This window comes from Physcomitrium patens, chromosome 3, assembly GCF_059467195.1.
Source record: "Physcomitrium patens ecotype Gransden chromosome 3, ASM5946719v1, whole genome shotgun sequence".
NCBI classification, from domain to species: domain Eukaryota; kingdom Viridiplantae; phylum Streptophyta; class Bryopsida; order Funariales; family Funariaceae; genus Physcomitrium; species Physcomitrium patens.
The window spans coordinates 15,265,891-15,293,333 of NC_143412.1; the positions used below are offsets into that span (position 1 = coordinate 15,265,891).

The following is a 27,443-nucleotide window of genomic DNA, read 5'->3' on the forward strand; positions in this document are numbered from 1 at the left end:
ACAGCCCACAAGAGTCAAACACTTTCCAATTACTAGTAGGTTTACATGAATCCTTCTCTGTTTGGATGGGCTTCACTGAGTATATATATAGTTCAAGAAATAATGTATCACAAATAATAAAAATGTAGAGAAGTATATATATATAGCAATTTGAACCAATAATAAATCCTTGATCCACAAGGCATGTTAAATTCCTCATCTTTAATTATTTTTTAATGAAAAGTTGTATAGGATGTGTTTATGCTACATGATTCAATATTTTTAGTAATTTATTGAATTATTTATCATTCTTAGTGATTTAATGTTAAATTTTCACAAAAATAAACAATATTTAGAAAGCTCATAATGAATAAGAAAATGTTGTGGGGGGGGGGGGCTGCTTGGTCGCAAGTTCCAATGGAAATACCGAAACACAGCCAGTCAACCTTTGGCATTGAGACCGTGTGACGCCAGGGTGGCAGCCACGTAGAAGCCAGCTAGGATGCTACCGGCGCACATAGACCATGATGAATGCTCCTCTTTCCCCCTCCGTCTCCTTTTCTTTTTCTTATTGTCTTTTTCCTTGTCCTCTTAGATTTATTGTAGTTCTTCTTCTTCTTTTACTGTCTGTCCTCCTCGTGGTTCGTTCGGCTGTGGTTCCCTGCGTGCGTCCATAGCTTCTTCTTCCATGCTGTGCTGTGCTGCAAAGCCAGTCCAGTAGAAAGCAAAGCCGTCGGGGGTTTTCTTCACCCTCCAGATGCCTGCGGGGTATCCCTCTCTCTATCCCTCTCTCAGTGTGTATGTGTGTGTGCTTGTGTGTATGTGTGTGTTTGAGAAAGAGTGTGTGAGATGGGTTGACAGGGCTGCGAAGGTCGGCAACTCACGCCGTGAGGCAAGGCCTCAACTCTGCAGGGGGTGAGTGACGTCGTCAACGATGGCTGGATGTGTCCCCACCACACCTACTCGCTCCATGCCTTCCTCTTGCCGCAAATACTTCCTTTGACCGTCTCCATTTACCCTGATTTAGCTTCGCTCAGCTCATTCTTCGCTGCTCGGCGAATCTCTTCACTCCCTGGACTTGCAGCCCACACTTCGAACGACGACGACCGCCATCACTGCTACGAACTAACAGAAGGGTAAATCTGAACGGACGAACTTGTACCGATTGTGTTAAAATCGAAGATCGCAGTGCTGGTATGTGCCAAGTTACGCGCCACTTGCTTCGATTTTCCCATTTAGTTTTGTTCTTTAGCCGTTCCAGGTAGACATTGTGTCTCCTAAAGTCGCTTCTCTGAAAGTGTGGAGGTTGCGCTGCTGGGTGGGATGTGAGGCGAAATTTAGCTGGAACGAACGGGGTCTGGTTAGCTTAGTCGTCTGTTCACCGCGTGTAGGCGGGCTCTGCCAAGGGAAATATTTCTTTGTGATGCATACCGACATATAGGGTCTAGTGAGGGTGTTGATTGGTTTGTGAAACCAGTAGTTAGAGATTTGTGCGAGGTAGGCGCACGCACCTGTTGGAGGAGTTTCATCTAGATGTTAGTTTGTGTTTTCGCGTCGTGGAGGAGGGAGGCGTCGTGATTCGGAGGCGCAACGACCACGCCGCTGATTCAGGGTTTGGTCAAATGGATGCATTCGTGAGTACTGCACCACTTTACAATTTTGATGTTTGCAAAGATTTTTTGTTGTTGTGTATTAATAACTTTCATTTGAGCAGTAGTTGGGTTTTTTCTATACATGGGGGCGGTGATCATTAGACAATGGTTGGTTCAAGGGGCACAGGGTTTAGTGGCTGGTTCCGTCTGTATTGACGATGCATAGCTTAAAGTTATGGTTTAGCAGCCATTGTCTTCTTTAACAGAACTAAGACTAGTGTATCACATTCTATCCTGTTCTATTTATTTATTTTTCTTGTTGTTAAAAATCAAGTTTTGTAGCTGCGATTGTCTGTGTTTTGCAATAGGTATTGGAAGCTTGGCAATTACACATGACAAGTTTGTAATGTACAAAATTCGCTGTGTACCTTGTAGGGATTGTTCCAAGAGTTGTTTTTCGGCGAAGAGGCTCTGTGTTAGCGTGGTGGGCATCTTTAGGCAGCGTCTCATCTCCCAACTTTAGGCTGACAACTCTAAGTGCATATCATCGTTCTTTTTGGCTACTAAGACAGATATCTGTTGACATTCTAATCGGTGCTCAACTACAGCAGATGCTCAGTGGGAGAAATTGGAGGTAGCAACGCATTAAAAGATGGCGAACAGTCCAATCAGTTCTCTGGAACCTAGGGTGGTTGTGGGCCTTGATTTTGGAACCACGTACTCCGGGTTTGCCTTCGCACATGTTACGGACCCAGAGAAGATTTATGCGCACTTTGACTATCCCAAGGCAACCGGGGAAAAGCATTACTGCAAAACTGTAACGGCTTGCTACTACAAAAAAAGAGCTGACGGTGTGGGCGGTTGGAAATTTAAGTCATGGGGTTATCCTGCTCGTGCAGAGTACGAGAAAGATATTCTCACAGTGCGCAGACATCGCTCGAGTGATCCAAACGAGGATCCATCACAACCTACAATTGGGCAATTCTTTGTTAGATTCAAGCTTCACCTAGCATCACCGTCATCCGCACCAAAGCTCCCAGACTGGCTTAAGGTGGATGTACTGATTACAGATTACTTGCGTGAAATGGGAGGTCTCATCCTCAGGACCTTACAAGATCATTACGGAGCTGGATTGACGAAGGAGGCGATCCAGTGGTGCATAACAGTTCCGTCCATTTGGGATCTTTCTGCTAAGGCAGTGATGAAAAACTGCATGGTAAATGCGGGTTTGGTAGGTGGGATTGATGGGAGTCCCCACCCACTTGTTATGGTCCTGGAGCCGGAGGCCGCGTCATTTCATTGTCACAAAGTCATGAGTCAAGAGTTTCTTGAAGTTGGGGACAAGCTCCTGGTAGCAGACATCGGCGGCGGCACCTCTGATATTGTTGTGCAGGAGGTTATCTCTGTGGGTAGTAATTACAGAGTGAAGGAAGTGACTACCAGCTCGGGGGGCTTGTGCGGCGGCACATACGTGGATGCGCGATTCATGGAGTTTATGCACAGAACTATTGGGCCATGCTTTAGGGAGTGTTTAGATAGACACCCAAATGTTCAGGTTGCTTTGATGAAGTCGTGGGAAACTGCCAAGTCTAGCTTCGGTGATCCTGCAACTAGAGAAGAAACCATCGATCTCAATCTCCCAACAAGGTTAGTGGCACTGTGGGAGGCCTACGACCAGACGTTGGGTAATCCTGAAAGAGAATCATACGACGAATTAGAGATCACATACAAGCAGATGCAATCAATATTTGATCCCGTAGTAAAAGAGAATTTGAGGCTCATTTCTCGTCAGTTGGATCAAGTGGGCACGGTGAAGATGCTTGTAGTGGTAGGAGGGTTTGCAGCATCTCCTTACCTTATGGAAAACATCAAACGGAAGTTCTCAGGCGTAGTACCGCACATTCTTAGCCCCCCAAACCCAGGAAGTGCAGTATGTCAGGGTGCTGTTGCATTGGCTTTGAACCCTGATACTATCGAATCTAGAGTATGTAAGAGAACATATGGTTTTAGTTGTACGTATAAGTTCGAAAGAGGAGTGGATCCACCTGAATACATGAAAGTTGTCGACGGAGTAGAGAAATGCAGAAGGCGGTTTCAAATCTTCGTGCGAAAGGGTGACAAGGTTAGAGTGGACAGTTGCATCAGCAGGATACAACGACCAGTAACCCGAGGTCAGAAAAGTATAAGGTTTCAGCTTTTCAGCAGTGATGAAATTGAGCCGAGATACGCTCTAGGGCATTCTGTTAAGAAAGAAGGTGAAATCGTGATCGACATATCGAGGGACATGCAGAAGGACAAGGGTCGTGAAGTGAAGCTCTCTTTGTTTTTTGGGAGATCCTCTCTAGAAATCAAGGCCGAAGCTGTGAACTTCATGATGGAAGGACCTCAGCAACATTTAGAGCTTCCAGTGGAAGTTGATTACTGTGGTGCGAGCTCTCCTGTACACCTCGAGACGTTCAAAACCTTTTAAGTTTTATTTTCTCCACGTTGAGAGTGAACTTCATAGCTCACAAGCTGGGTTCAGTTCTCATGAGGAGAAAGGGCCCGTAGTGAAGACATCTTTTTAAACCATGCACAGTTCTGGTGGACATAGGCCATGTACATTACTTTTAGCTAGGAAATTGCATAGAATGCAGCTAGTGTCTGTCTGGCAGGTGAAACTCTGAGTGGTTCAGTCGGTTATTGATGCGATGAATTTGGTTCATAATTATTGTATTATAATCATCGAGTGAAATCTCTAGAACGTTTTGCTCACACGCTTCTTTCAAGCCTACTAGCTGGGAAATCAAAGCATCCCGTTCGTGAATGGAGGGAATAACTTGCAGTATCAACGCAACCTCGTACGATGCAGGCTTCCAGATTCTGTTCAAATTCTCATAAAATGTGAGTTCCGTATATTAGGAAGAGCAAACATCTTCACTGATTCAGTTGAAGGTGCCCACTGTACCCCTCCTGTTTGTTCTCTCAAAAGAAGAAAGAGAAAGTTGAAGGGGTGTCATTGAAGCTAAGAAAAACTGAATTCGAAGTCGTATAAATCAACTGTGTACTTGCTTAAGAAGCATATCTCTACTTATGAACAGTCTAAATGAGATATTACACTGATGACGCAATGGAAACGCTCAAACCAACAAAAAGTATTTTTTGAAAGTCGTAAATCAACTGGCTTTTCTATTCTAACAATTGATGACCGTGTGGCCCAATGGATAAGGCGCTTGCCTACGGAGCAAGAGATTCTGGGTTCGATCCCCAGCATGGTCGTACCGCGAGAAGAGCTTTTTTGGAAATCCTCTGTCTTCCGTTGTCGACATTGGGAAATGGGCCTTCCATAATTCCCGATACGTTCCTTCGCAAGTTGCGGGGCGGCCACGCGACGAACAATGTCTTGTATTTTAGGCAACATCATCAAACACATCACCAACCAAGTGTTATGAGACCTCGGTTCTCCTGAAAGTTAGTAACCCTGACTTCGATATGGTTCGATTGGCCGGCAGAAATATTCCTCACCTTTCTGCACGCTTGCTCTGCCTAGATCAACAACATTCTCTGAAGTGTGGCACTGTAGATTACACAACACTACTAATCCTGAACGACTCTTCAACCAGGTATCTTTCACATGATGGCAAGGGTGGAATACCAGTTCGTCCCTCTGATGTCGATGTTCATGTCGCTTTAGTTACAAAGAAAAAAAGAGTTCCAGAAAAGCCGTGGCCATTCTAAGGCTTACAAAAAACAGAAAAACACTTGAATTTCAATACCAGCTTGTGAGTTCCTAAACAACAAATTCACGCTTAACCATTTGTAGAAGGCTTTCGATACAACAGCTCATGCTTATCTAAACCTTAAAGATACACCTCTTGGAACCATCTTGTTAAGCGCAGACGCTCCAATCTCGTCAACAATTTAGGAACAGAAACTGCTTCTTTAACACTCGCAGCGATATCAAAAAAATAAATTGCAATTCGACTCCGAACAGATCATCATTGCAAGAGCCCAAGTCATTTCAGAAGAGTTAATCATCTTGTTCCCTTCAAGCATTACGCTGTCAGAGTACACACCCTCCAAAGACCCAAAAAACGGAACGCCAATAATCGAAATACAAAAACCAGCTGAAGATCGCTTCTTAAACCCTGAAAACCCTAAACTCCTCAGAGCATCTTCGATTGCATACACCAGGATCGACGACGACGACTCACAATGCGGTTCCAAAACATTTGAGCAGGCAGCAGAGCATCGTACGCAGACCCCAGCAATCAATCTTACGGCAACTTGAGAGCGTGTAGAAGCTTACATGGCTATGGCGGGCTATGGCGGGCTATGGCGGGTTATGGCGGCCATCGCTGCGACGCTCCTCTCCGTGCTCAGGAATTCTGATCACGGTTGGATGAATGAAGTATTTTCAATGGGTGATGGTAAAATCATCCCTTTTTCGTCAATCCAATTCATTAGTTCAAGAATATATATATATATATATATATATATATTTTTACCCCCATCTAGCACATGCCTTTTTAAACCAATTAATTCTTTTTTATTCAATACTTTTCAAACCATTTGATTTAACAATATTTTTTGATTGGAATAAAAAAAACTAAAAAATTATGACAAGTGGAGGAAGTAGAAATTAAACAAAGAGAAAATTTAAATAGTTTTGGAAGTAATTATTTTTAAAAAATCATATGAATCCATACATGTACACATGCTCTCAAAGATTCCAAATGAATGGCAGTTCTCGACTGCAACCCTCGCTTCATTTCATGAGCTCTATATAACAATGAATACAGCCTTCGGCAGCATAACATACTTGAAAAATGTTAAAATAGTGGTTAACGAAATCAGATTAAAGACAAAGACTCATGTAGTCACTTCTACTTAATGGTGTTCTAATTCATTCTAAGTTCAAATGTGTATGGAAATTCTTTTTGAAATGTAGATGAGTACGAACAACACTTGACAAGTAAACTGCAACATCATGAGCAAAACTACGTCAGGAGCTTCCCCGTTTCATAAATGAACAGAATCTAGTGCTTGAGGGAGTGAGAAAAGCTGCAGCTGTGTGATATTAACAAAGCAGCATTAAAAGAATCCAGAATAACATAAATAATAGGATCACAATTCTCTACTTTGGCTTCCATAAGGCAAATTTTGAACGTTAGCCAACGCTTTTTTGGCAAGCTTACACCTCTTAACTAAAATGTCACTATTCTCTGAACTTTTCACTTGTTTCAAAAAGCGTTGGTGCAAAAAGATAGCTATTCCATCTTTCAGGCCAGTCAACTCTGCTGAGCTTGCAATACGTGAGAAAGCCTTCCAAACCACCTCATTGCTGTACTCCCCAAGCAAGTACTCAAACATAATACGGAAATGTAGAAGGACCTTCGGAGTTAGCTTTTGTATGTCAACAAAATCAATAACCTTCACAACCGACAGTGAAATCGAGGAGGATCCGATTAGCGCTGCAGTCAAGCGGGCAAGATTTGTGCTTCGCCGAAGCTCCATTGAATCTAGCTGCTTGAGGTGATCCCAAAGACAATACTGCACAGTGGGTACGAGTCATGCGTAATCAGTTACGAAAAAAAGGGTGACAAAAAAAATTTAAAACTAATCAAGAGATAAAAAAATCACCCTTCCCTGAACCGGAGAATCGAAAGCTCACAAGCAAAACATGCCTTTCATACTGAGATCTATTGATACCTGGAACGAGAATTTATGGTTTTTGTCGTGGTTGCAGAGCCTCGTTACTATCAAAGCATAGTAAGGGTTGTATGCCCGCTCCTGCATACAACACTCCACAATAACTCGCACCACCTCTCGATCCTGCACCAAAAGAATAGTATTGGTAGTACGTGCTTGATCCCATTAGAAGAGTAATCAAAGCCCTCTATGAATAATAATTGAGAATATTTTCTACAAATTCCATTACTCTCCAAAACTTTAAATAGTTGAGCAATGACTTCAAGAAAAAATAATACGCTGCAGCATTGATGGAGGTGGAAAGGCCTTCCATCTTACTTGCTTTCCAGGCAGCTTCAGCCGCAAAATCTTCTCAAATGCATCTACACAATCCTCAGCGCTCATGATAATACAAAATAATGCCCGCCGTGCATCAGTATTCATTCGTTGTGAAGCTGCAAGTTGGAGCATCTTGTCTGCTTCAGCAGCGCCTCCGTCTATGACCCCAGCTAACTCTGCCCTTGTACCAGCCAAATTATCCTCTCCACCTGGCGGCCCTGGCAACCACCACTGGCCCTTCTTCTCTGGCTCTAATAGCTTTTCCCACGTGACAGATCGTAATTGCACATCCTCAACTCCAAGCTGAGGAATCACAGAAATACTTGATCATTAAATATCCATCTTTCCATGCGCCCATCAATTCAAAGTATATATTTCTTAATTCTACAAGTGCCACACACATACCTCAGCATTAAAACTTCAGTTATAATTACGATAGTATTAGATCTAAAGCTAAACATGTCAAAAGAATCAGATAAAAGTATTGATTCTGAAGCCTGCGTTCAGTTTACATGCATCACTGACTTTCTGGAGCCATTTTTTGAGGCGCATGTGATGGGCGGGATCATCCTTGGCTCGCCGCTTGTTATTCTTAATGTCACAAATCATATCCAGCATGAATTGAACCTGCTTAACGCAAAAGTAGCATACACGCTTGTTATATATCACAAAAATGAAAAATATAATAGAAAGTTATAAAACTGTACTCGAACTTACTACACCACTTTATTGTAAGCTCGTGAAATAGAACATGTGAATAGTATTAATACTGAAAACTCCACAAGAGGCGATACTAAGTCAGAAAAAGCAATCAAGGGGGTTTAAAATTTTGTACAAGAGCAAAAATGTTCCGTTCCAAGTGTTACACGAATATGTGGCTACAGTGAAGATTATGAAGACTGTCATTACAACGTGGCAAAGCAGTTATATGTAAAATCAAACTCACCCTTTTACCAAGATCCACAGGTTTACCATTATTGCTGCCAGAGAGGGTAGCCTTCAGCTCAGCTGTGCGTTGCTGCACAGCGACGACAAATTCTTTCATTGACGCTGGGTCTGCAGCTCTGAGACCCATCCCACATGCTGCACATTAGCAATACCAGGGTGCCGTGGAATGAGAACAAGCATTGGACCAAAGCCGCCATGAAGACGGAGAATGAAGGAATTCCGAAAAGTAGCGAAAAATGACGTACTCAGACACGTCAATCTATGCTATAAACTCCAGAACGAGAGATGCAATATACACAGATGCACACGTGAGTAAACTTGAAATTGAATTAGAATCGCGAATTCAGGAAAAAGAGGCAATTTCTCACATTGTAAGAGGGCCAAAATAGTGGCAACATCAAGCTCCTCAAAGCGTTTGCACAGCATGCCTAACAAATCATACACCAGCTCGCTGTAGAACCATTTTTTCACACGTAAGTTGTCTAGGTCATTCAATGAAAAGTAAAATAACACTAGTTAAGTTGTTACAACTCCTGCACTGTAGAGTCGCCAAAGGTTCTTTAATATGTCATTTTTAGTTCTCTTACATACAAGAGATGCAACAGAAATACTTCTATAAATTAGCGCCCACATCTTCAACGCAGGAACAAACCGAAAACAAATTCAAAAAATGATAAAGAAAATTCTTACAACTATTACCTAGAAATAAGGTTGAAGGAGTATAAGTTAGCAAAAAGCAGCGCAAGATTTCGCAATGCAAGGCTGTCATGCTTTTCATACTGTTCCTATAATATCATAGATACAAAAAATAAAATAAATTAAAAAGTCACAATGAGAAATTGCGATTCAAAGAGAACTACGTTTCTGTAAAATAGACTCCCAAAAACCTGATTACGATTCCGGATAACCAATGGCAAAGAAACCATAAGCCTGACAGCAAAGATGAAGATGTAACTGGTGAATCATTATGTCAATTCACGACTATCACAAGTACTCAGATGCCCCAATAACTTATCTAACTTTACCCTCAACTTTACAAAGGCAAGCTTCGCAAAAAGATGTATTAAAAACCTGTTGACAAGATTAGCGAGGCGAAGCTATCAGCTCAAAATTACCTCAAATGCGATAGCGAGAGAAGCTAAAAATTTCGCTCCAAAATCCATACCCACCATCGTTGCTGTTCCAGCCACATAGGCAGCAAACACTGCTGCAAATCTTCATCGATAACACAAGACGTTATTGGTGCAGATGCCTCCCACACAGAGTTCAAAAAGTGCAACAGGAAATAACAGAACTATTGAACCATTCATTCAAAAAAAAAAAAAAAAAAAAAAAAAAAATACTAGATAGATGAGATGGCGGGCGCCAACAAGATGTGAAAATAGGATAAGTAACGTTCCATTTTAACAATCAAGGCCAACAAGAAACAACATCAAGAGGGGAACCAATACCAAATGCCAACCTGTAACAATCTATCCCCTCTACGTCCAAACTCCCCCAAAAAATGAGGCAAATGTCCGGAAGCACTTACTGATCATTTCCTCGAGGACCTCCGCAACAGGCACCAATGATTTCGTCAGTCACTAATTCAGTAACCATGCGTCGCCCATGTGCCTGCGAGTCAATGATTCTTGCTGATTATTAAACTTCTCAACGCTATGGACTATTCTCACAAATACAAGTTTTACTGTGTAGCATGCATAAAACAATAGGCCTCCGTTGAATCTCAATTATGATCTAAATTTGTCTACTACTAGAAAATAGAAACAAAGAGGTTTTCAGAAATTCAATAGAAGCTGTAAAAGATGAAGATACAAGAGAGGGAAAAACGAAAAAAAAGACAACAAAATCAGGGTAGGAGTGACTCCACATACTACAATTATGGATATTACATCTTCTGACAGGTACACAACCAAAACCTTCACCAGAATTCAGTGAATCTAAAAAAGAACAGTACTCCCAGCATGCACAGTTTTTCACGAAAGAAGAAGAAAAGAAATAAAAACTAAAAAACCTGGAAAAGAAGGGAGACATCAGAAGCTATCGATTCCACGTTTGCCTCAGAAAGCCTGTTAAGGAGACCTGTAACAACAGAACCCTGTCAACGGAAGTACATATACATAAAAATACCACGATAGGTTGTTAAAAAAACGATTGTACAAAACAAGGTACCTTAAATGCAGTCATGGTCCACATTAAAAACAAGGGAAATCCAACTCAAGGAGACAATCGAGATCATACCTCTGAGACGTCGTTGGATGCGGATGGTCTCTTCAGATAAGTCATTAGACTTTCCTCTCAAATGAGGAGGGATATATTTAACTCCATCTACTTTCTTCCTACCATAGATGTCAGTCTCGCCATCTTTTCGATTGCTCCTCTCAGTCAGATTCTCTTTCTTTGATTTTGCTCCATCGAGTAGATTAACATCCTTGGCATCATCATCAGAATCCTCCGCTTCATCTACTTCTCCTGCCTCATCGTCTTCTCCTTCCTCATCTGAACCCGAGTCAGAGTCATCGACCTGTTCACTATCCGAACCACCCTCACTTCCATTTGTTTGAAGCTCTAATCCTGACTCTTCATGGTCCTCTACCTCGCTCCCCAATTGCTCGTCCTCAGCATCGTCTGAATCAGTTCCACTCAGGCTAGAGCCATCTTCATCATCCATGAACATATCTTGCAAAGAACCATCACTATCGTCATGGTCACTACCAATTAGGTCATCTTCACTTTCCACTTGCTTTTGTTTCTTCAGCGAAAGAGGTTCTGCGTCAGGCACCAAATTCTTTTTCTGACAGCCACGACCCCTGGAACCCGCTTCTTTGGTTTCTAATATCTCAGCACCTTCGTCAAGTCCATCTAGAATATCAGCCATCCCATCGTCGAAACCTCCCAATTTTCCTCCTTTGACTTTAAGCTTCTTAGCCAACCTGCGCTCAAGAGCTATATCTGCCTCTGCATTGATGAGTGCCGCCTTCTGTAAGTCCCTTTCAAGGAATTCCTCAAACTTGGTTTTCCGTTTCTTCGCCTTCTTCTCATCTTTATGTGGCGTTCTGCTCCGAGCACCTTTACGCTCCACAGCAGGTGCTACAGGAGTGACCAACTTAGGTTTGTCCTGCCGAGGAATCTCCTGCTTAGACTCATGGCCTTCCTTAACTTTCACAAGCGACGATGGATCTTCTGACGCAGGCTGCTGTTTTTCAGCTGCTTTCTGAGCCCTTCGCCGCTTTCCAGCCTGATGAATCACCCACTGATGAAGGCGTTGCTGGGTTTTAGCCCGCCTCGCTTCCTTCCGCTTCTCCTTCCTAGACTTCACTACCTGAATCGCCTGCATCATACCAAACATACGTGCAACCAGATCAATTCGAAATCCTCACAGAGAATAAAACCTAAAAGTCCCTAATAACTAAACAATCCTTAACTACTTCGTCATTCGATATCTGAATCCTTAAACCTTAAACCCGGAACCCTAGTGATTGCACCAAGTTCAAAACACACACATGCCCAACAACCCCAAATATCTTGAAATTCGATCCGAAGCAACTGCAAAGGCTTTCGAAAACTATAAAGCTAGGCTTACAGGAGCCTGAGGCCGGGCGGAAGCACCCTGGGATCGCGCTGTCGGCGCCATGGCTGCAACTGAAACTTGAGTTCCACTGTGCAATCACATTGACACTCTGCTACAAAACTGCTCCCATGGATGAACACTAAGGTATGCCAAGGATGAAGACCACTCCAACCGAATGCATCGGTAATTTACCCCGTTGATTACAAGGATGATACTCTACATGACCGTCAATGAATGTTCACACTTGACCGGCAAGCAACCTCACACAACCATGTTGTGGGGGACGTGTTAAATTTTGAGTTCCATGTACGTGTGACACTCGTCGCCGTCAGGAAGAAACTGGGTTACGATCGATGCTGCAAAGCTTGCGGTTGCACGGTATCGTCAGCTTGAGGAGCAGATTGTGAAGAGTGTTTGCAGTGATGGCGATGGCGCTGCGGTGGCGAGGATGCGCGCGTCTCTGGCATCGCGGTGTCTACAGAGGTCTCCATTTGGGTCCTCTGGAACAGCCGGAATCCCCACAACCGAGTCCTGATTCCAAATTCACCAATTTCGGTGAGCACGGAGGATGAGCATTTTGCTTTTAGGTTGGATTTGAGAGATGATGAGAGTGAGGGGTCGGAAAATTTGCGTTCAGAGATGGGGAATGCACAAGCAGAGATATGTGGGGCAAATCTTGGCGAGGCTGCGGTGATCGCATCAAATTTGATCGGTTAGGTGGTTTGGGTGGAGTAGGGTTTATGCGGAGAATCATACTGACAAGTGCTGATGTTGAAGATACTTTTGCATTTTCGTATAAGACAAAGGTATCGATAGAGGAAAGGAAATGGATTGCAACCTCTTCTGAACATAGGTTTTTAACGACCAACTTACTGCAGGCTCGTGTTTCGTGTAAAATGTTGGTTCATTTGCTTGCTGGCATTCTTTGGCTTTGTCACGTGGAAATCTAACAAACGAGTAGCGATTGTAATTTCTCTAGTTGGCAGGCAGACTCTGCTTTCTAATTTCTGGTGCTAAAATCATGGTTTAAAAAAGGAATGATCAGTATGCACAGAGCATTCGAAACTGAAATCCCAAAGTGTTAAATCTCGAATGGTGCTGAATGCATCCGTATTTAAGTTCATCATCGATTTGTTTCAGAGAACTAGGCCGTAGGATGTGGGTGTTGAGGGCTAATCTTGTTCTCTACTACGGCTGTGTTGTAATATGGAAAAGGGTTTAGGGAAGTACCTGAGCAAGAGAAATCGAAGCTGGTTGGGGAGGTATTTTCGAACGTGGCTTCAAACTATGACCTCATGAATGATCTTATGAGTGGAGGCTTGCACCGCCTCTGGAAAGACAGGTATCTCTTTGCTGGAGCTAATTTATTGCTGGTGGTATAGGTTTTAATTTCAACCTCATGTATTATTTGTTAGTGATCTATCGAGGATTCTGTGTTGAAAGAGCATCTCGTTTCAACGACTTAATACGCATAGCACTATGATATTATTAATTACGACGAAAATCAAGTGCATTATGTGTTCGCTATTGGTACCAAGCTCTGTCTGGAAAGCAGATTCTAACTTCTCATCCAATGCCTGAGAATGAGTCAATTGTACAACATTTCGTTCCCCCAATTGGCTATCGATTTCTCGTAATTGCATGTGCTGCGACAGCGTAACATTCTTTAGTCTTCTCTGTGGTTCTAAATCTTCCTTCATGTGAGATGCAGACTGGTGTCTCAGTTAGCTCCGTTTCCTGGCATGCAGCATTTGGATGTGGCTGGGGGTACAGGTAAACACCGTTTTGGCCATGGACAGTTTTAAATGCGAAATTTTAGTGACTTCAGTATTGCTTTCCAATTTCAGTCGAACACCCTATTTTCACCTTGTGTCGTGCCATGTCCACCCATTTTATTTGCAACTATTTCTCAGCATTATTATGACCTAGATTTGTTCGCAGCCCAAAATATTTTAATGCCTTTTGAATAAAGCTGATAATTCTGGTTCCTTTTGGTCATACTGATTAAGTTTCTGTAATCTCTCTAGTGCGCATGCTCGATATGAAAGCTGTCATGACGATAAAACTGGGATCCTGGTGTGTAGGCGATGTTGCGTTCCGTGTTGTTAATGCAATTCAGAAGGCCGAGCAACGTGTTCCTGGCAATACACTAGGTAGTGTTGATGAAGAGGATCGGACAAAAGTTTATGTGTGTGATATCAATCCTAACATGCTCGAGGTTGGGAAAAAACGAGCCAAAGAGAGGGGTAAATTTCTACTTATTTGTCAGAAGTTGGAAATTCACATTGTTTAATTTGAATGTACTTAAGAAAAACCAAAACTGAACGCCTTCGATGTGTATGTCTTTGTAGCAGAATTTTTTTACCTGTTTCGTCTTGATAACAAGTAGCAGAATTTAGAGGTGATGAAGCAGTGATTGGCATTGTTGTCAATACTTGTCTCATACTCTGATCGGAATTTGTTATTTGGATCCTTGTAGCAACATGCAGCTGAGTATTGAATTTGCTACGTATGTGTTGCCTCTGGCGTTCTAGAATTCGCTAGTTCCAATGACCTTAATCTGATATAAGTTTTTTCTTCTTCCATTGGGAAAAACAGGACTGGGAAATGCTGCATGCTTAGTCTGGATGCAAGGAGATGCTGAAGCACTTACATTGAACGACGAAAGCATGGATGGCTACACCATCGCCTTTGGCATTCGGAATGTAACACATATTGATCGTGCTTTGAAAGAAGCCTACAGGCATGTACTTATCACTTGTATTTCTTTGCCATCGGTGGGTTTTATGGAAATCTAATGGTACCTAAGTTTTGACGTTTAAATCATCTTTATTGCAGAGTATTGAGACGAGGTGGACGATTTCTGTGCCTTGAACTGAGCCATGTATCTACACCTGGATTTAGAGAAGTGTAAGTGACGCACGACCTTGTTATTCTTATCAGATACTTTCAACCAGAGCTACAGCAATATGACGCCTAACGTTTCCTTTTAATTACTTTTGGGTTGCAGGTACGATGCCTATTCTTTTAATGTCATTCCTAGGATAGGTGAGGTGGTGTCAGGTGATCGAGCATCGTATCAATATCTGGTGGAGAGTGTTCGCAAGTTTCCAAACCAAGTACGATTTGACCGTTAACCTTGTGCATTAACCTTTCAGAGATAAGATTCCTCCAGTATGTGTCTTATTCCAGTTATTATTCTGAGTCCCTTTCAGAATTTTACGGCAGTAAGTTTTGATGGTGCCCATCATTGCTAAGGAAATGCACCTGGATGAGTACTGTTTGAACTCGAACTGTACGACACCAGACATGTATTTTCCTAAAATTTGTGAAGTATTCAGAATATGATGTAGGTTTTGAAGATCTTGAGTCTATAAGCTTCGAAATTTTTTGTGCACGTCAAGTTCAGTAAGATTGAGTGGTATATTCTGGGATGAAGGTGATCAATGTCAGCGTACAACCTCTAGCTTGGTTTGATTTGGCTCTGTGTTCGCATAGAAGGTAGTTTGATTATGAAACCCCTATCACGAACTCGGAGTCTCATCATCAATTAATTTCAAGGTGTTTTCTTTTATGCAGGAAAAATTTGCATCTATGATTGCTGATGCAGGTTTCAAAGATGTGCAATATGAGAATTTGGTGGGTGGAGTAGTCGCTATACATTCTGGTTTTAAATTGTAGGCCTACAATCGCATCTTATTTGAAGTTGAAATTGTGTAGCGTTTAGATCCTGGTTGTTAAACTCATTCTGCTGGAGGAAAACGAAGCTGGAGAAGTTGTGTGGATGAGTATTTTTTTTTTGTATGAAACTCTGCCGCCTTCCGTTGTGTAAAGAGAACACGCGGTGTTGTGACTTGATGTAGTAATCACATCTTCCATTTGGCTATACAACACCTATCCTTCATGTCTTAAATTTTGATCTGGTGCAAATATGAATATGAGAACTATGAGAGTGTGTTGAAAAATAGGCCAGGGTATCCACTGTGCTGTCAGTATCATGAATGCAATTAATGAGATTGTGGACTTGTATCGTGTTTAATGGTGAGTGTAAGGATGCAGCAATTCTAGCTGTTGAAAATCATCAAGGGCTTATCTAAGCTCAAAAATGGCTTCAAGGCAGCCACAAGTTTAGCACCAATACATCGGCATATTGGTAAATCTCCCACGCCAAAGTAAAGCAGAGAAGGAGCACTTATAGATATGTATTGGTATATCGATATGTTGGTGTTATACTTCCGCTTTTCTTTGGCGTGGGAGGTATTGTCAGGAAGTACAGTAATCAACTCTGCTGATTTCCCTTCAACTTCATTATCGTATTCACGTCAACTTTCTCACTAAGGGTATCTATTCTAATCACTTTTGGATATGAGAAAACAGATTGAGTAGGCCTCAATAACTCGAGCCAACTTGTGCCAACTTCAGGCGTAAAGGACACTGACATCATGTCACGAAGTTGTGGATAAATAAATTGGGCCATTATAAACAATATGGCCTTGAAATTTCGGGAAATTTTCTATCATTATCAAGATCCTCTGACCCTCGTCTGTCTTGTAGCGATCTCTAAGAACTACCGTTTCTGTCTGTTTCTCAACAAATTTTGTACATTGACCAACTTTACGTTCAGAGCAGTACCAATGCCATCTCTGTAGAGATTGCTACTCAGTTTGTTTGGAGCGTTCGGTGCCAAGGGTAGACATTAGCTTCGAAACTGGTGCAATAAACTCGAATTGTTGTATCTGGTTTTGCTTGCAACTTAAAGATATGTAGCCTACACATGTTTCTAGATCTTGGCTGTGACCTACAGGAACTAAATTCGACGTTGTACAGCGCGTGCTTTACACTTAAGTAGCAGGTGATCAGATCTGTATGAAGGCCATCGTGTTTTAGAGAGAAGTGAGGGTTCATATGGGGGATTTTGGTCTTGAGCGAGAAGTGTGTTTATCCTTGTGGTAGCAGGCATTGTGGATACTGTGAGGTGCGCATGAATATCGTCATCAGCAAGCTAGAAATCTGCAGCCCTAGCCAAAAGCAAAATCTTCCTAGCCGATGTGCCTGTGCCGTTGGCAGGTCTCCTGTTATCAGGATGTGCTTGCGCACACGTTTCTAGATCGTCTGTCAGATTAAAAGGTAGAAAAGGGAACACTTGCTCCAAAAATAATGTTGAAACAAAAAGACTGAACGACTACTAACAGTGGCGTTTGACAATTAGTGACTGCGTCAGTTTTAAGCAGCATATTAGTCTAACATGAGCGTTACGCCCTTCCTTCAAGTGTCAGCGATTGGTTCTCTCTGCTGTTTAATCAATCTACCCACTTAAGTTCCGTGATCATCAGTCTAATTGTTCGCAGTTTTAACAATATATGTCTAGCCATTTAGGGTATTTCTTTCCTTGTGTGGTATATTCTCCAACCGCTTTCACTGTCCGTTTGTCTGGTTTCCGTCAATACCCGCACTTCTCTCGTTAATTGTACAACTGTTCACTTCAGTTGAAGTACTTCCTACATTACTGAGAGGTTCACGAATCATCCAAGAAGTTTATTTCTCTTTATTTTGTACCGTTGATATATAATAAACAGACACTTCAAAAAACTTAACCATCTGGGCACTCAGAGTTTGCAACTCAACAAGTGCGGTCAGCTCAAAACCCAGAAAGCATTCATACACCCAACAGATAAGAATTCTTGATACTCAAGGACAGATGCACAGATGTGACGAACCACTAAAACTATGAGAACGAAGCTGATCCTCATTCATAGTTCGACAGTGATGCAATCAGATGGAATGCTTAGGGGAAAGTTGAAAGTGTCTCAGTTTATTATGACAATATCACAAGGCAAAAGGGAAGGATTCGCAGAAAAGAAAAGAAAAGAAAAAACCATTCTATCTGAATGATGAAGGGATTGAATTGCGAGGAGCAATTAGCAACTCCTACAAAATCAAAATCTTCTCAATATGATAGAAATTAAGATGTTCTGAAATTAAGTAAGATCAATTTACAAGGTTATTTATTAATGACAGTCAAATCAGCAGAGAGGAAATGGCCTCGTCCACTAAGAATTGAGTTGCTTAAAGCAATGACCTGGGTGTTCTGGTAAAGGAAACTGCGTAAAATCCCTCAACCTGAAAGCGCGAATGAATTGGGAACACCCTGCAACAAAGCTTTAGGGTAGATATAGAATTCAATCACAAGAAAGAGAATGAGATATAGACAAGATCAAGCGCAGCACCATGACCAAGCCACCTTGTCAATGGCAGGTCATCGGAAACCCCTACCACATGACTGGCATTCCAAAAACTCCTGGAACTGAGTAAAATTAACATTAACTTTAAGTGCCCACTCTCGTGACTAAGGAATGAGAAGATATCCACACCGTAAGCTGTGGAGTTTGTGAAGTGCACAATCAGCACTTAATGGTGGAACGCAAAGGGATGGCTCCACGGATACGCTTCACATACGCTTGGTACTCGCTGTAGTGCATGGTGTACAGAGAGCTCTGATACCGAGTGATGCGGAACTTGCGTCTCATGGACTCTGTGATTTGTCCCGAGTATCCCGCCTTCCGGACAAGAGAATCCACTGTTTCTATTTTCGTCCATCCTACGCAATAGCCCAATTTCGCCGTTTCGTAAGCCTCGAACTGACCAGTAGACAGTAGAAAATAGGAAGAAAACTTCTAAACTTCATAAGCATGATATGACGGCATTATTGTATAACGCTTCGCACAGACGATGACTCAGACACAATGAAGTAACGAAGCTACTGTGTTGAGGCTAAAGCAGCAGACAACCAGGACGTAGATTAAAATGTCTACCTTCCTGCGCGGCAACCTCGGGTAAATAGGTGGCACTCCTCCTCGTGCCGTCAGGGTCGGTGAACTCTAAAATCATTCCATGTTCGCCAATCTAAAATCCAGAGCCAAGACAAATGGTCGTAACGATGTTCTCTAACACAACTCCTACAGCTAACTCAAATCCTAACTCAAATACATAAAAACAAAAAATAGGAAGAAAAAACTTGTGCGCACTACATACAGGAGCCAAATAATAATAATAGTAATCTTCAAGGTTACCTGATACCCTGTGAGTTAAACAATCAGGCGGGACAGGTTTCTATTAAAAAAAACAAACAATCAAAAAAGTAAATTATGTCCTGCGTACCTCCCAGTCAAGGTAATGAGCTGCGGTTTCGTAATCTGTTAAGAGTGACACCGTGCATTCCAAGTAAGGGAGCTCGCGTGCCTGAATTGGAGGGAAGCGGCGGTCTCGGAGAGCACTGCAAAATAAAACTTCTCTGTTTAAGATCCCTATGTAATACCCATCACAGCACATTCATCAAAGCACCTGATGGATCTGCACCACCCCCAAATTTAAGGGAGACAAAAACAGCAATGTGAAGGTGATCGAGTGGCCAGTATGGTAAAAACAGACAGAAAAATCCCGAATAAACGAAGAAACAGTCCAGTCCAGAGCTGAACTAACTACCTTGTGAGCGCATAATCTTTGAACCCGGTGATGATATATCGGGCTTCAAGCGTGCCAATGCACCCCCGCAAGCGTGGTTCCCCACCATTCAATACTTTCTTCCATGTAACAAATAAAGGGCTGTCACAGAACCCACAAATCACAGTCAACACCCAAACTCTGAAAACATACGCTCCGGCGAATTGGGACTCTCTGAAGACATACATGCGGTAAACAAGCCCTGAACTTGGACCGCCATGATACCCAACCCTGGGCAACAATTCTCACCACACGGAGACAGATACAGAACGAATAAGAACGCGTTACACCTATGTCATTTCAATATTAATTTTAGCAGAGAGGACGGGACAAGAAAACATGGGAATCCTCAGCAGCATAAGCAATTACACTGATACCCATGAATAGACATGATAGAGAGAGTCACGCAACCCTAAACAATGAGGACAGAGACACCAAGCATACAGCGTCAAATTCCATGAAAAGTGGTTGATAAGAGTATAAAAGGTGGAAAACAAAGAGCAGTTCGACACGTCTGCTTACATGGAACTGCAATGCTCAAGAGAAACAATCAGGTTGGCAACCACGAGGTAAGTACCACAACAAAGACCAGCAGTAACTAAAATCCCAGTGACAAAAGAACCACGATGTACCCGAACAGAAGACAGCAGGCACACGGAGAAGAAAAAGGCTGTCTCTACATGCCCAGCCTACTCGCTATGGAAACAAAAATATAGCTCCAACAAGCGAGAATTCATGAAGGAGATTGAGTAACAACGAACAACAATGGAAACTTCCCATACCTGAACAACAAGACATGATACTAAAGGGAAAGTCAACATGGAAAAAGAGAATTGAAGGAAATACAAACAAGCATGCAAGGAGAGAAAGTAATAAGAATAATAATAATAATTGGAAAAGCGCGAAGCTTACAACTGCCCTTCTTCGAACGCAGGTGGGGGTACAGCATCGCCCGTGTAATGGGCGACTAGCGTGTCAAAGCAATAGGCCGCCATCTCCATGCTGGCAGACACCATCTTCACCCACTTGCCCTCGCCTTCTTCCTCCCCCGCAATTCTTACGATACTGTCACCAATCCATGCAACCAAAGCCCGCCCGCACTTGGACCACCACTCCACCCTCCTCTCCTCTACCTCTCCCGAAACGCGACCACTCTCACAATCTCTGCTTCCCCCAACAAAAGCTTATCAACCCAATCCACCAAGTCAGCGCCAACAAGTCTCCAATACTTCCCACGCTGCACCCCACAACCCAATTCAACCCCGCCCTTCTACGACAACAAGGCAAACCCACTCCCCACGAACGATGCCGATCCAATCGAGGTTTAGCCTGTACTTTAAGGCTGCGGGAAGGGGGGAGGGGAGGGGGGCTGTGTCACGACACGGAGAACAACAACACAACGATGGCGGAGGGGAGAGAATCCCACGCCAAGGTGCTACTTCCACACAGGAATTTCCGCAGCATTGTGACTCTCACGCATCCTCCCTTCCCTTCCTCTAAATCCCCATCGTCACTTCCAACGCACATCCCTAAATAGTTCCCCCCGAGGGCGTCATCACCCCTTTTCCTTCATCTGCCCCCCCCTTGGGTTGCCCTGGCCCTGGTCCTGCCTGCCCACCCCTTCCCTTCCCATCCCCCCTCGCTTGCTGTGGGTTCTTCGGTTGGTTCGGTTGGTTGGTTCTTCACGGTCCCGCTTCCGGCACGCTTCCTGCCTCCGCCTTGATTGCCGGAATCATTGCCCTGTGCCGTCTTTGGATCTTCACCAGCCCACTACAAATACTAATACTACTAATACTACTTCTTTGACTAGGAGGAGGAAGAATCGCTACCACCATTCTCCACCATTCTCCACCATCCTCATCTTCATCATTAAAGCTGTGCACACCATCGCCATTCCATCCGCCATCATTACTGTGTGCCTTTCGGGGGAGGGGGGAGAGAGGCACGGCGTGCTCCAGATCCCCATGCCCGGACGGGATCACCTACCGACGGACGGGGGTGATGGAGTGGATGGATGTGTGGATGGATGCCTAGTTCTTAATTCCGTGCTGCTCTTCGCCGATAGGAACGCCCTCCCTTCATGGGCTTTTGCCTTTTCCTGGCGGACACGTCACTAGCGTGCCCTTGCATGCGTCGTTCCCCTCTGTTCCACTTCGTTCTGAATTGGGATGCCCTACAGTTCTTTTTACGTTCGCTGTGGGTTGGGAACGTGGTTCGGTCTTTGCAGGGTTGGGTTTGGAAATAGAGGGTTGGACAACCGAGCCGTCAAGTCAAAGTCTCCCTCATGAAGAGGAGGAGGAGGCCTAGTTGGCTTTCATATCTACCACTTCCTTTTTTTTTCCTATTCTTTTTTTTTCTTTTTCTTTTTCTTTTTCTTTTTGGGTACTTTTGGGGGAATTTTCCAAAGATGCATGTAGTATGTGCACATACTATTTCTGCAATACTAATAATAATTACTGTTAGAATGACATAACATAAATACTTGCATTTGAGCTTTTAATGAGTTTTATTATTTTGTATATGATACATGAACAAGGTTTTATTTGGAAATAACCACATAAGATATATATCAACATTAACAAATAAATAAATTTCATTCAAATATGGTATTCCATTAAATTCCTAAAGGAAAAAAATAGATTATATTAAATTACAACTCAAATAATAATTAAGACTTACACTTGTTTTTCTCTACTCAATATTAGAAGTAGTGAACCACAAAATTGTTTGTGAAAAGCTGTTGAAATTAATGAAAAAGCATTATTCAAGTATACTTGACATATGAATTAAAAAAAAATGATAAATAAAAGTAATTGTTCAATTGATCCACCTATCATCATTGATTAAGGTTGAAACCATTTTTTTTCATTGCAATTTGACCAATGTTGATTTGGTAGTTGAGAATTTTTTTGATGATTGTAATGATGGGTGGGTCAATTTGATAGATGCTTGGGTCAATTCAAAAATACATCAAAATTTAAGATTTTGTAAAATAAAAAATCAGTTAAAAAATAAAAAATACACATAAATATATAATAAATCAAACTAAAACTATATATATAATATAAATATATATATATATATATATAAAAACACATATAACTATTGATTCTTTAGTATCAATTTATTATATGAAACCACAAAAAATTAATAATACAAAATAATAAAATAAGAATTTTAATTCCATTCTTAGAAAAAAAAAAAAAAAAAAAAACTAATAAGTTATATATATATATATATATATATATATATATTGGTTGCACAACTCTTTAAATATCATTATTTTTTACATCTTCATTTAAAATTTAACATTTAAAATTTTTATATTTCAACATATTTTTGAAAAAAAAAAAAAAAAGTAAAATAAGTATTAAGTTAAATTAAAATCACAACTTTAGTATTGTTCCATGATTTATAAGATTTTGTACTCTTTTCACTTTCTAAACCAACAGTCTTTATAATGTTATATTTAGAATAAAACTCATACACACACACATATATATATATATATATAGATTTTTACTTCATTACATAATTACTTAGAATAGTAATAATCCATAACTTTAAAAAATACATATTTACTTAAAGATATGAAATTAAGATAGTAAATTAGAGAAAAACTATGAATAAATTAAAAATTAAATGAAAAAGAGTCATAATATATGTAATTTGATGAAATGATAAGAAGCAAACGGTGCACATTTTGTAGATAATGTTAATCCATGGTATTAAAAAAATAAGAATAAAAATCACAATTTTATTTATTTATTTATACATATTAGTATAAAATATTTTTATTATAAATAAAGCAAAAAATGCTAAAAAGAAGCACACATTGCAATTGATGCAAACATCTTAATTTTAACCTATAAATAATTAAGAGGATTTTGTAGAAAATTATCTACATTCAATTCTATGAATATATTTTTTTAAGTAGATTATCATTCGTGGGACTTAAATGTAGATAAAGAGTTCTACTATTTGTTCTTTGTTCCAATCTAAATGCAACATGTAGAAAGCATACATGAGGGTAAATCTTCTATCATAAAAATATTCTTGCATTTCTGAAAGTAAACATGTATTACAAAGGTTAATATTCATTGTTAAAATGTTTCACTTTAATCACAAGCTCTTGGGTTTGATTCCGAGTGGCATCCACCGTCCATAACATTAAGCATAAAGTTTTCAAACACCACTATATTATTAATAGAAGTTGCTTTTGGCAATTCTTCTCTTCGACTACTCTACCTTCTCTTGGACTTCCTACTCTAGCAAACATACTTAAATCTTTTATTTTCCCTAGTTCCTAGTATAGGGATTAATTTTTGGTAGCTTCAACATGAGATATTAACAACTTTTTGATTCATTGGTTTAACCTATTGATTTACATCAAATCTCTCAAAAGAAAATTTCCTTGCACATTTTACTACTCTAACCCATACAATTGTACAAAGAATCAACTTCCCTTACGGAGAGAAACGTGGTTCTCATCTACAATTCTAATTGCAATAATAATGAGCAGCAGAGAGAATAACAACAAGGCCTGCAGACACATATCCACACACAGGAGTGGAGTAATCAGCAAGCGACGTAATCTTGGCGTGGATTCAAAGCCTGTGCAGACAAGAGGAGATTAGAATCGGATCGCTCCAGTTCGGACGGCGCCTTTCTGCGCCTTCCATTATTGAATCGGAGCCCTACTTGTAGAGTCGCCGGATAACCAGCCAGTAAGCCAGAGGGGTTCCCCTGCTGACAAGGTCTAGCTCCTCATCCATGGCCACGCTCCCCGGTTGATTGATGACTAAGCACGCACGGAGTGACGATCAGCCTCTTCCTGCGTTGGAGTCTGTTGCGCCGGCAGATTCTGGGCGTCATCGTCGTGGTGTTGCGCATGCTCGTTTCTCTTTTCTTTTGTTTTCTTTTTTCTTTGATTCTGTTTTTAATTTTGGTTTGTTCTGTTCGTTGGGTTTTTGTCTTCCTTCCGTGGGAGGCCAAGGGGCGGGCAAGTCTGTGGCCTGTTGAGTGAGAAAAAGTGTCGTGGGTGCTTCCAATCCCACGCTGAGCTCCGCCGATCGGAGCTCCTCCGGCAAGTGAAGCACCGATCCATCGCGCCGCACGGTTATGGATGCGGAGTTCCATTACCGTGGATGAGGTGACCCTCCGGAATCAGTTGTCCACCGTGGCCATTCTGCCCTCGACTGTCCGGCCTGGTCGTCCAATGATGGCCGCACGCGCCAACAAACCAAATACTGACGTGTCTTCCACGTCGGATGTGAAGAGGATGGTTCAGAAACCCTCGGATCTCTTATGTGGATTTTAATAATTTAATAATTTATTTTAATAACTAAATTATTCTTTCTTTCTTCTTCTGTTATTTTCGGATGCGTTTTACAAAGATATTAATATATTATATCAATATAACTAAACAAAAGTATATTACTTAGAAATTGTTAAATTGACCCACCCTTTATTAAATCAACCCATCATGTGATAATAGGCATTACTGTCATGTGTTTCATTTTCCAGTTGTAAGCCTTTAAAAATTGCTACTGGCCCCAATACTCCATGGCATCAGCGAGAACATTTTTAGCTATTAAAAATACACAAATATTAGGATAGTCATGTGATGGATCAATTTAACAATTCCCTTTATTTGGAACGTATTTATTTACTTATTTGTAAAAGAAATAAATATTAATGTGTGTATTTTTTGTGTAACAATTATCCATCATGTAAGATGATGAGGCGTTCATTGATTTCAATCATGTAAATTAAGTATGTTTTCAATATGTTGGATGTTCATTTTATGATCACATTCTCAAATCTGCAATTATACATGACATTATGCCAAACACACAACACATTGCATCACTCTTTCTTTCCTTTCTACCTTCTTATTTTATTCTTCTTTCTGCATTTATGATTATTATTATTATTCATTCATAGCTTTTTCTTTTTTTCTTTTTTATTTTTATTTTTAAATCCAATTGAAATAAAATATACTAGGAATATTAAAAATTTACCAACTTCATTGTCACTTTTAAGAATAAAAAAATGTTGATTGTGCTTTAAAAAATCATAATAATTTCTTTTAAACAGACACAAGGTTTACAAAAAAAATTCACATTGACTGAATTTAAAATGTATTGAATAATATTTTCACATTATTCCTTTATTTGTTTATTCATGGGTTTAATAATTTATTAATGTGTACAATGCATTCTTGATTTGATTATTTTTCTTTTCTTTTCATCTATATACAAACCTAGAAAGAGAATATTATCACTTAGGTTGTTTAAAGTTAGATACATAAATTTGCAAATAACATTATTTCATTCTGTGACCTAAACACACTTGGCAACATCACCAATCTACAATCTTTTTATTTGCAGTGATTCTATATTTTTCTTTGTATTGTTAATATTTACTCTTTATACAGTGGTAGCAAGGGTCATAAATATATTTTATTAATTATGTTGCATATTGATAATAAGAATTGAAGACCCTTAAATACAAGTATGGCAAGTCCACAAATTCACAAGTAAGTAGAATTTTGTTTGTGATGAATTCCAACTACTAACAGCATTATGTGATGACTTTTTGATACACCATAGTATTATTATTATTATTATTACTATTATTATCATCATCATCATCATCATTATTTCTTTAATTTAAGTGTTAAATTGAAGTGCTTTGCATTGCCCCTCTCAAGCCACTGTAGCTGTTATAAGTCACTCATAGAAATATTTTTTGAAATACTGCTATTTGTTCTCTGGTTATTCCATAAAAAATAAAGCTTTATTTTCCTGAATATACATTCACATGGCACAAGACAATCTATATCAAACCACACTATTTGCAGGATAAAATATGATACAAGTTTGATCATAAATTATTATACTTCAAGCTGATTTTCAATAAATATAACACCAGTTGTTAATTCTTTTTAAGGATTTATTTTTCCAACTGTTTGTAATTCATGTCCGATCTCATACATACATACATACATACATACATACATATTGCATCAGTGTCATTAACAAATGGTGTAATTTAAACACTTACATCCCTTCTAAACCCATCATATCCCACACTAATTTGAAATTTGAAATAACAAAGAACTGGAACGAGTGGGTACTTTTCTCCACTGCAATCACAGGAGCAAATTTGCAGAACAAACCCAACTTAATCATTCCCTTGAGATCTGACCAAAAATTTACTTTAGAACCTCATTGCTCTCCAGATTACTCAGACATTAAGAAAAAGATTAAAGCATAGCAACTCCCACTCCAATCAAACTCTACTTGCTCTATAAATGTTAAAGCAAAATCCTTCATTTTGTTCCAGTTGTGAGTCCCCACATCAACAAGTAAACCTCAAAGCATTCAGCAGAGGATGAATGTCATGAACAGATCAGTGGATGAATAGACCTTATTTTATTATTATTATTATTATTATTTTTCCAAAGAACCCCAACAACAAAGGAAGCAAACTGTCACTCTTATGATGCCCTGTAATGCAAGGCCCATGCCCCCCCCCTCCTTCTTCTGGGGGGGGGGGGTGGTACATTGGCTAAGGGGAAAAACAAAGCTCACATGGGTTGCATGCACAGCTACAATGGGAAACTTGAGGCACCACCATTATTCATTCCATGTGCTACAAATCTCTTGTATGTTTTTAGTCCAAAAAGTGCTCTCATTTTACCATGTTCTCCCTACCTCTTGTATTTATTCATGTTCATGATGTTTCTGGCCCTTCTGGTGTTTCATAGTTTGCTTTCTCTGGAACAAAGGATTATTCAAAAATAGAATAGAATAGAGTGAAATGCTTTCTGGACTTAA

The 27,443-nt window shown here is 40.6% G+C and overlaps 4 protein-coding genes and 1 non-coding gene across 8 annotated transcripts; 3 read left to right on the forward strand and 2 right to left on the reverse strand.

Annotated features, from left to right (window-relative positions):
- The first annotated feature begins 679 nt into the window (after window positions 1-679).
- Window positions 680-4,325, forward strand: LOC112280141 (uncharacterized). Of its 3 annotated transcripts, XM_024515254.3 has the most exons (3): window positions 772-1,613; window positions 2,007-2,055; window positions 2,183-4,325. In XM_024515254.3, exon 3 carries the CDS (start codon window positions 2,224-2,226, stop codon window positions 4,039-4,041), a length of 1,818 nt encoding a protein of 605 aa, XP_024371022.1. In that variant the 5' UTR covers window positions 772-1,613; window positions 2,007-2,055; window positions 2,183-2,223; the 3' UTR covers window positions 4,042-4,325. The 3 variants fall into 3 exon arrangements, with proteins under 3 accessions (XP_024371023.1, XP_024371022.1, XP_024371024.1); XM_024515255.3 differs by lacking the exon at window positions 2,007-2,055 and having other exon boundaries at window positions 680-1,613; XM_024515256.3 differs by lacking the exon at window positions 2,007-2,055 and having other exon boundaries at window positions 999-1,173.
- Window positions 4,326-4,756: 431 nt separating this feature from the next.
- Window positions 4,757-4,829, forward strand: TRNAR-ACG (transfer RNA arginine (anticodon ACG)). The gene has a single exon. It is a non-coding gene; the product is annotated as a tRNA-Arg (tRNA).
- Window positions 4,830-6,605: 1,776 nt separating this feature from the next.
- On the reverse strand, window positions 6,606-12,361 carry LOC112280407 (uncharacterized). Its single transcript, XM_024515868.3, has 12 exons — window positions 12,112-12,361; window positions 10,770-11,859; window positions 10,543-10,610; window positions 10,060-10,142; window positions 9,644-9,743; window positions 9,228-9,313; window positions 8,897-8,979; window positions 8,527-8,663; window positions 8,106-8,207; window positions 7,581-7,883; window positions 7,263-7,385; window positions 6,606-7,103 (listed from the first exon to the last, which is right to left on the reverse strand). Exons 1-12 carry the CDS (start codon window positions 12,160-12,162, stop codon window positions 6,678-6,680), a joined length of 2,652 nt encoding a protein of 883 aa, XP_024371636.1. The 5' UTR covers window positions 12,163-12,361; the 3' UTR covers window positions 6,606-6,677.
- Window positions 12,362-12,428: 67 nt separating this feature from the next.
- Window positions 12,429-16,012, forward strand: LOC112280409 (2-methoxy-6-polyprenyl-1,4-benzoquinol methylase, mitochondrial). 2 transcript variants are annotated; one of them, XM_024515869.3, is made up of 8 exons: window positions 12,429-12,654; window positions 13,315-13,441; window positions 13,811-13,872; window positions 14,127-14,345; window positions 14,698-14,842; window positions 14,938-15,009; window positions 15,110-15,218; window positions 15,679-16,012. In XM_024515869.3, the coding sequence occupies exons 1-8, from the start codon at window positions 12,522-12,524 to the stop codon at window positions 15,778-15,780; spliced, it is 969 nt and encodes a 322-aa protein (XP_024371637.1). In that variant the 5' UTR covers window positions 12,429-12,521; the 3' UTR covers window positions 15,781-16,012. The 2 variants fall into 2 exon arrangements, with proteins under 2 accessions (XP_024371637.1, XP_024371638.1); XM_024515870.3 differs by having other exon boundaries at window positions 14,184-14,345.
- Window positions 16,013-18,082: 2,070 nt separating this feature from the next.
- Window positions 18,083-21,093, reverse strand: LOC112280410 (uncharacterized protein At2g38710). Its single transcript, XM_024515871.3, has 5 exons — window positions 20,512-21,093; window positions 19,582-19,701; window positions 19,258-19,372; window positions 18,912-19,002; window positions 18,083-18,697 (listed from the first exon to the last, which is right to left on the reverse strand). The coding sequence occupies exons 1-5, from the start codon at window positions 20,613-20,615 to the stop codon at window positions 18,501-18,503; spliced, it is 627 nt and encodes a 208-aa protein (XP_024371639.1). The 5' UTR covers window positions 20,616-21,093; the 3' UTR covers window positions 18,083-18,500.
- Window positions 21,094-27,443: the final 6,350 nt, after the last annotated feature.

Bases quoted from the DNA above. Each gene is read 5' to 3' on its own strand.
- LOC112280141 (XM_024515255.3), top strand. From the start codon at position 2,224: ATGGCGAACAGTCCAATCAGTTCTCTGGAACCTAGGGTGGTTGTGGGC.
- LOC112280407 (XM_024515868.3), bottom strand. From the start codon at position 12,162: ATGGCGCCGACAGCGCGATCCCAGGGTGCTTCCGCCCGGCCTCAGGCT. The intron at 9,744-10,059 runs GTAAGTGCTTCC...TTATCGATGAAG, and splicing joins GGTCCTCGAGGAAATGATCA to ATTTGCAGCAGTGTTTGCTG. The intron at 8,208-8,526 runs GTGAGTTTGATT...TGCGTTAAGCAG, and splicing joins CTGTGGATCTTGGTAAAAGG to GTTCAATTCATGCTGGATAT.
- LOC112280409 (XM_024515869.3), top strand. From the start codon at position 12,522: ATGGCGATGGCGCTGCGGTGGCGAGGATGCGCGCGTCTCTGGCATCGC. The intron at 12,655-13,314 runs GTGAGCACGGAG...AATATGGAAAAG, and splicing joins TTCCAAATTCACCAATTTCG to GGTTTAGGGAAGTACCTGAG. The intron at 15,010-15,109 runs GTAAGTGACGCA...TTTGGGTTGCAG, and splicing joins ACACCTGGATTTAGAGAAGT to GTACGATGCCTATTCTTTTA.
- LOC112280410 (XM_024515871.3), bottom strand. From the start codon at position 20,615: ATGGTGTCTGCCAGCATGGAGATGGCGGCCTATTGCTTTGACACGCTA. The intron at 19,373-19,581 runs GTAGTTAGTTCA...TTTATTTTGCAG, and splicing joins AAAGATTATGCGCTCACAAG to TGCTCTCCGAGACCGCCGCT. The intron at 18,698-18,911 runs GTAGACATTTTA...GCTATTGCGTAG, and splicing joins CGAGGTTGCCGCGCAGGAAG to GATGGACGAAAATAGAAACA.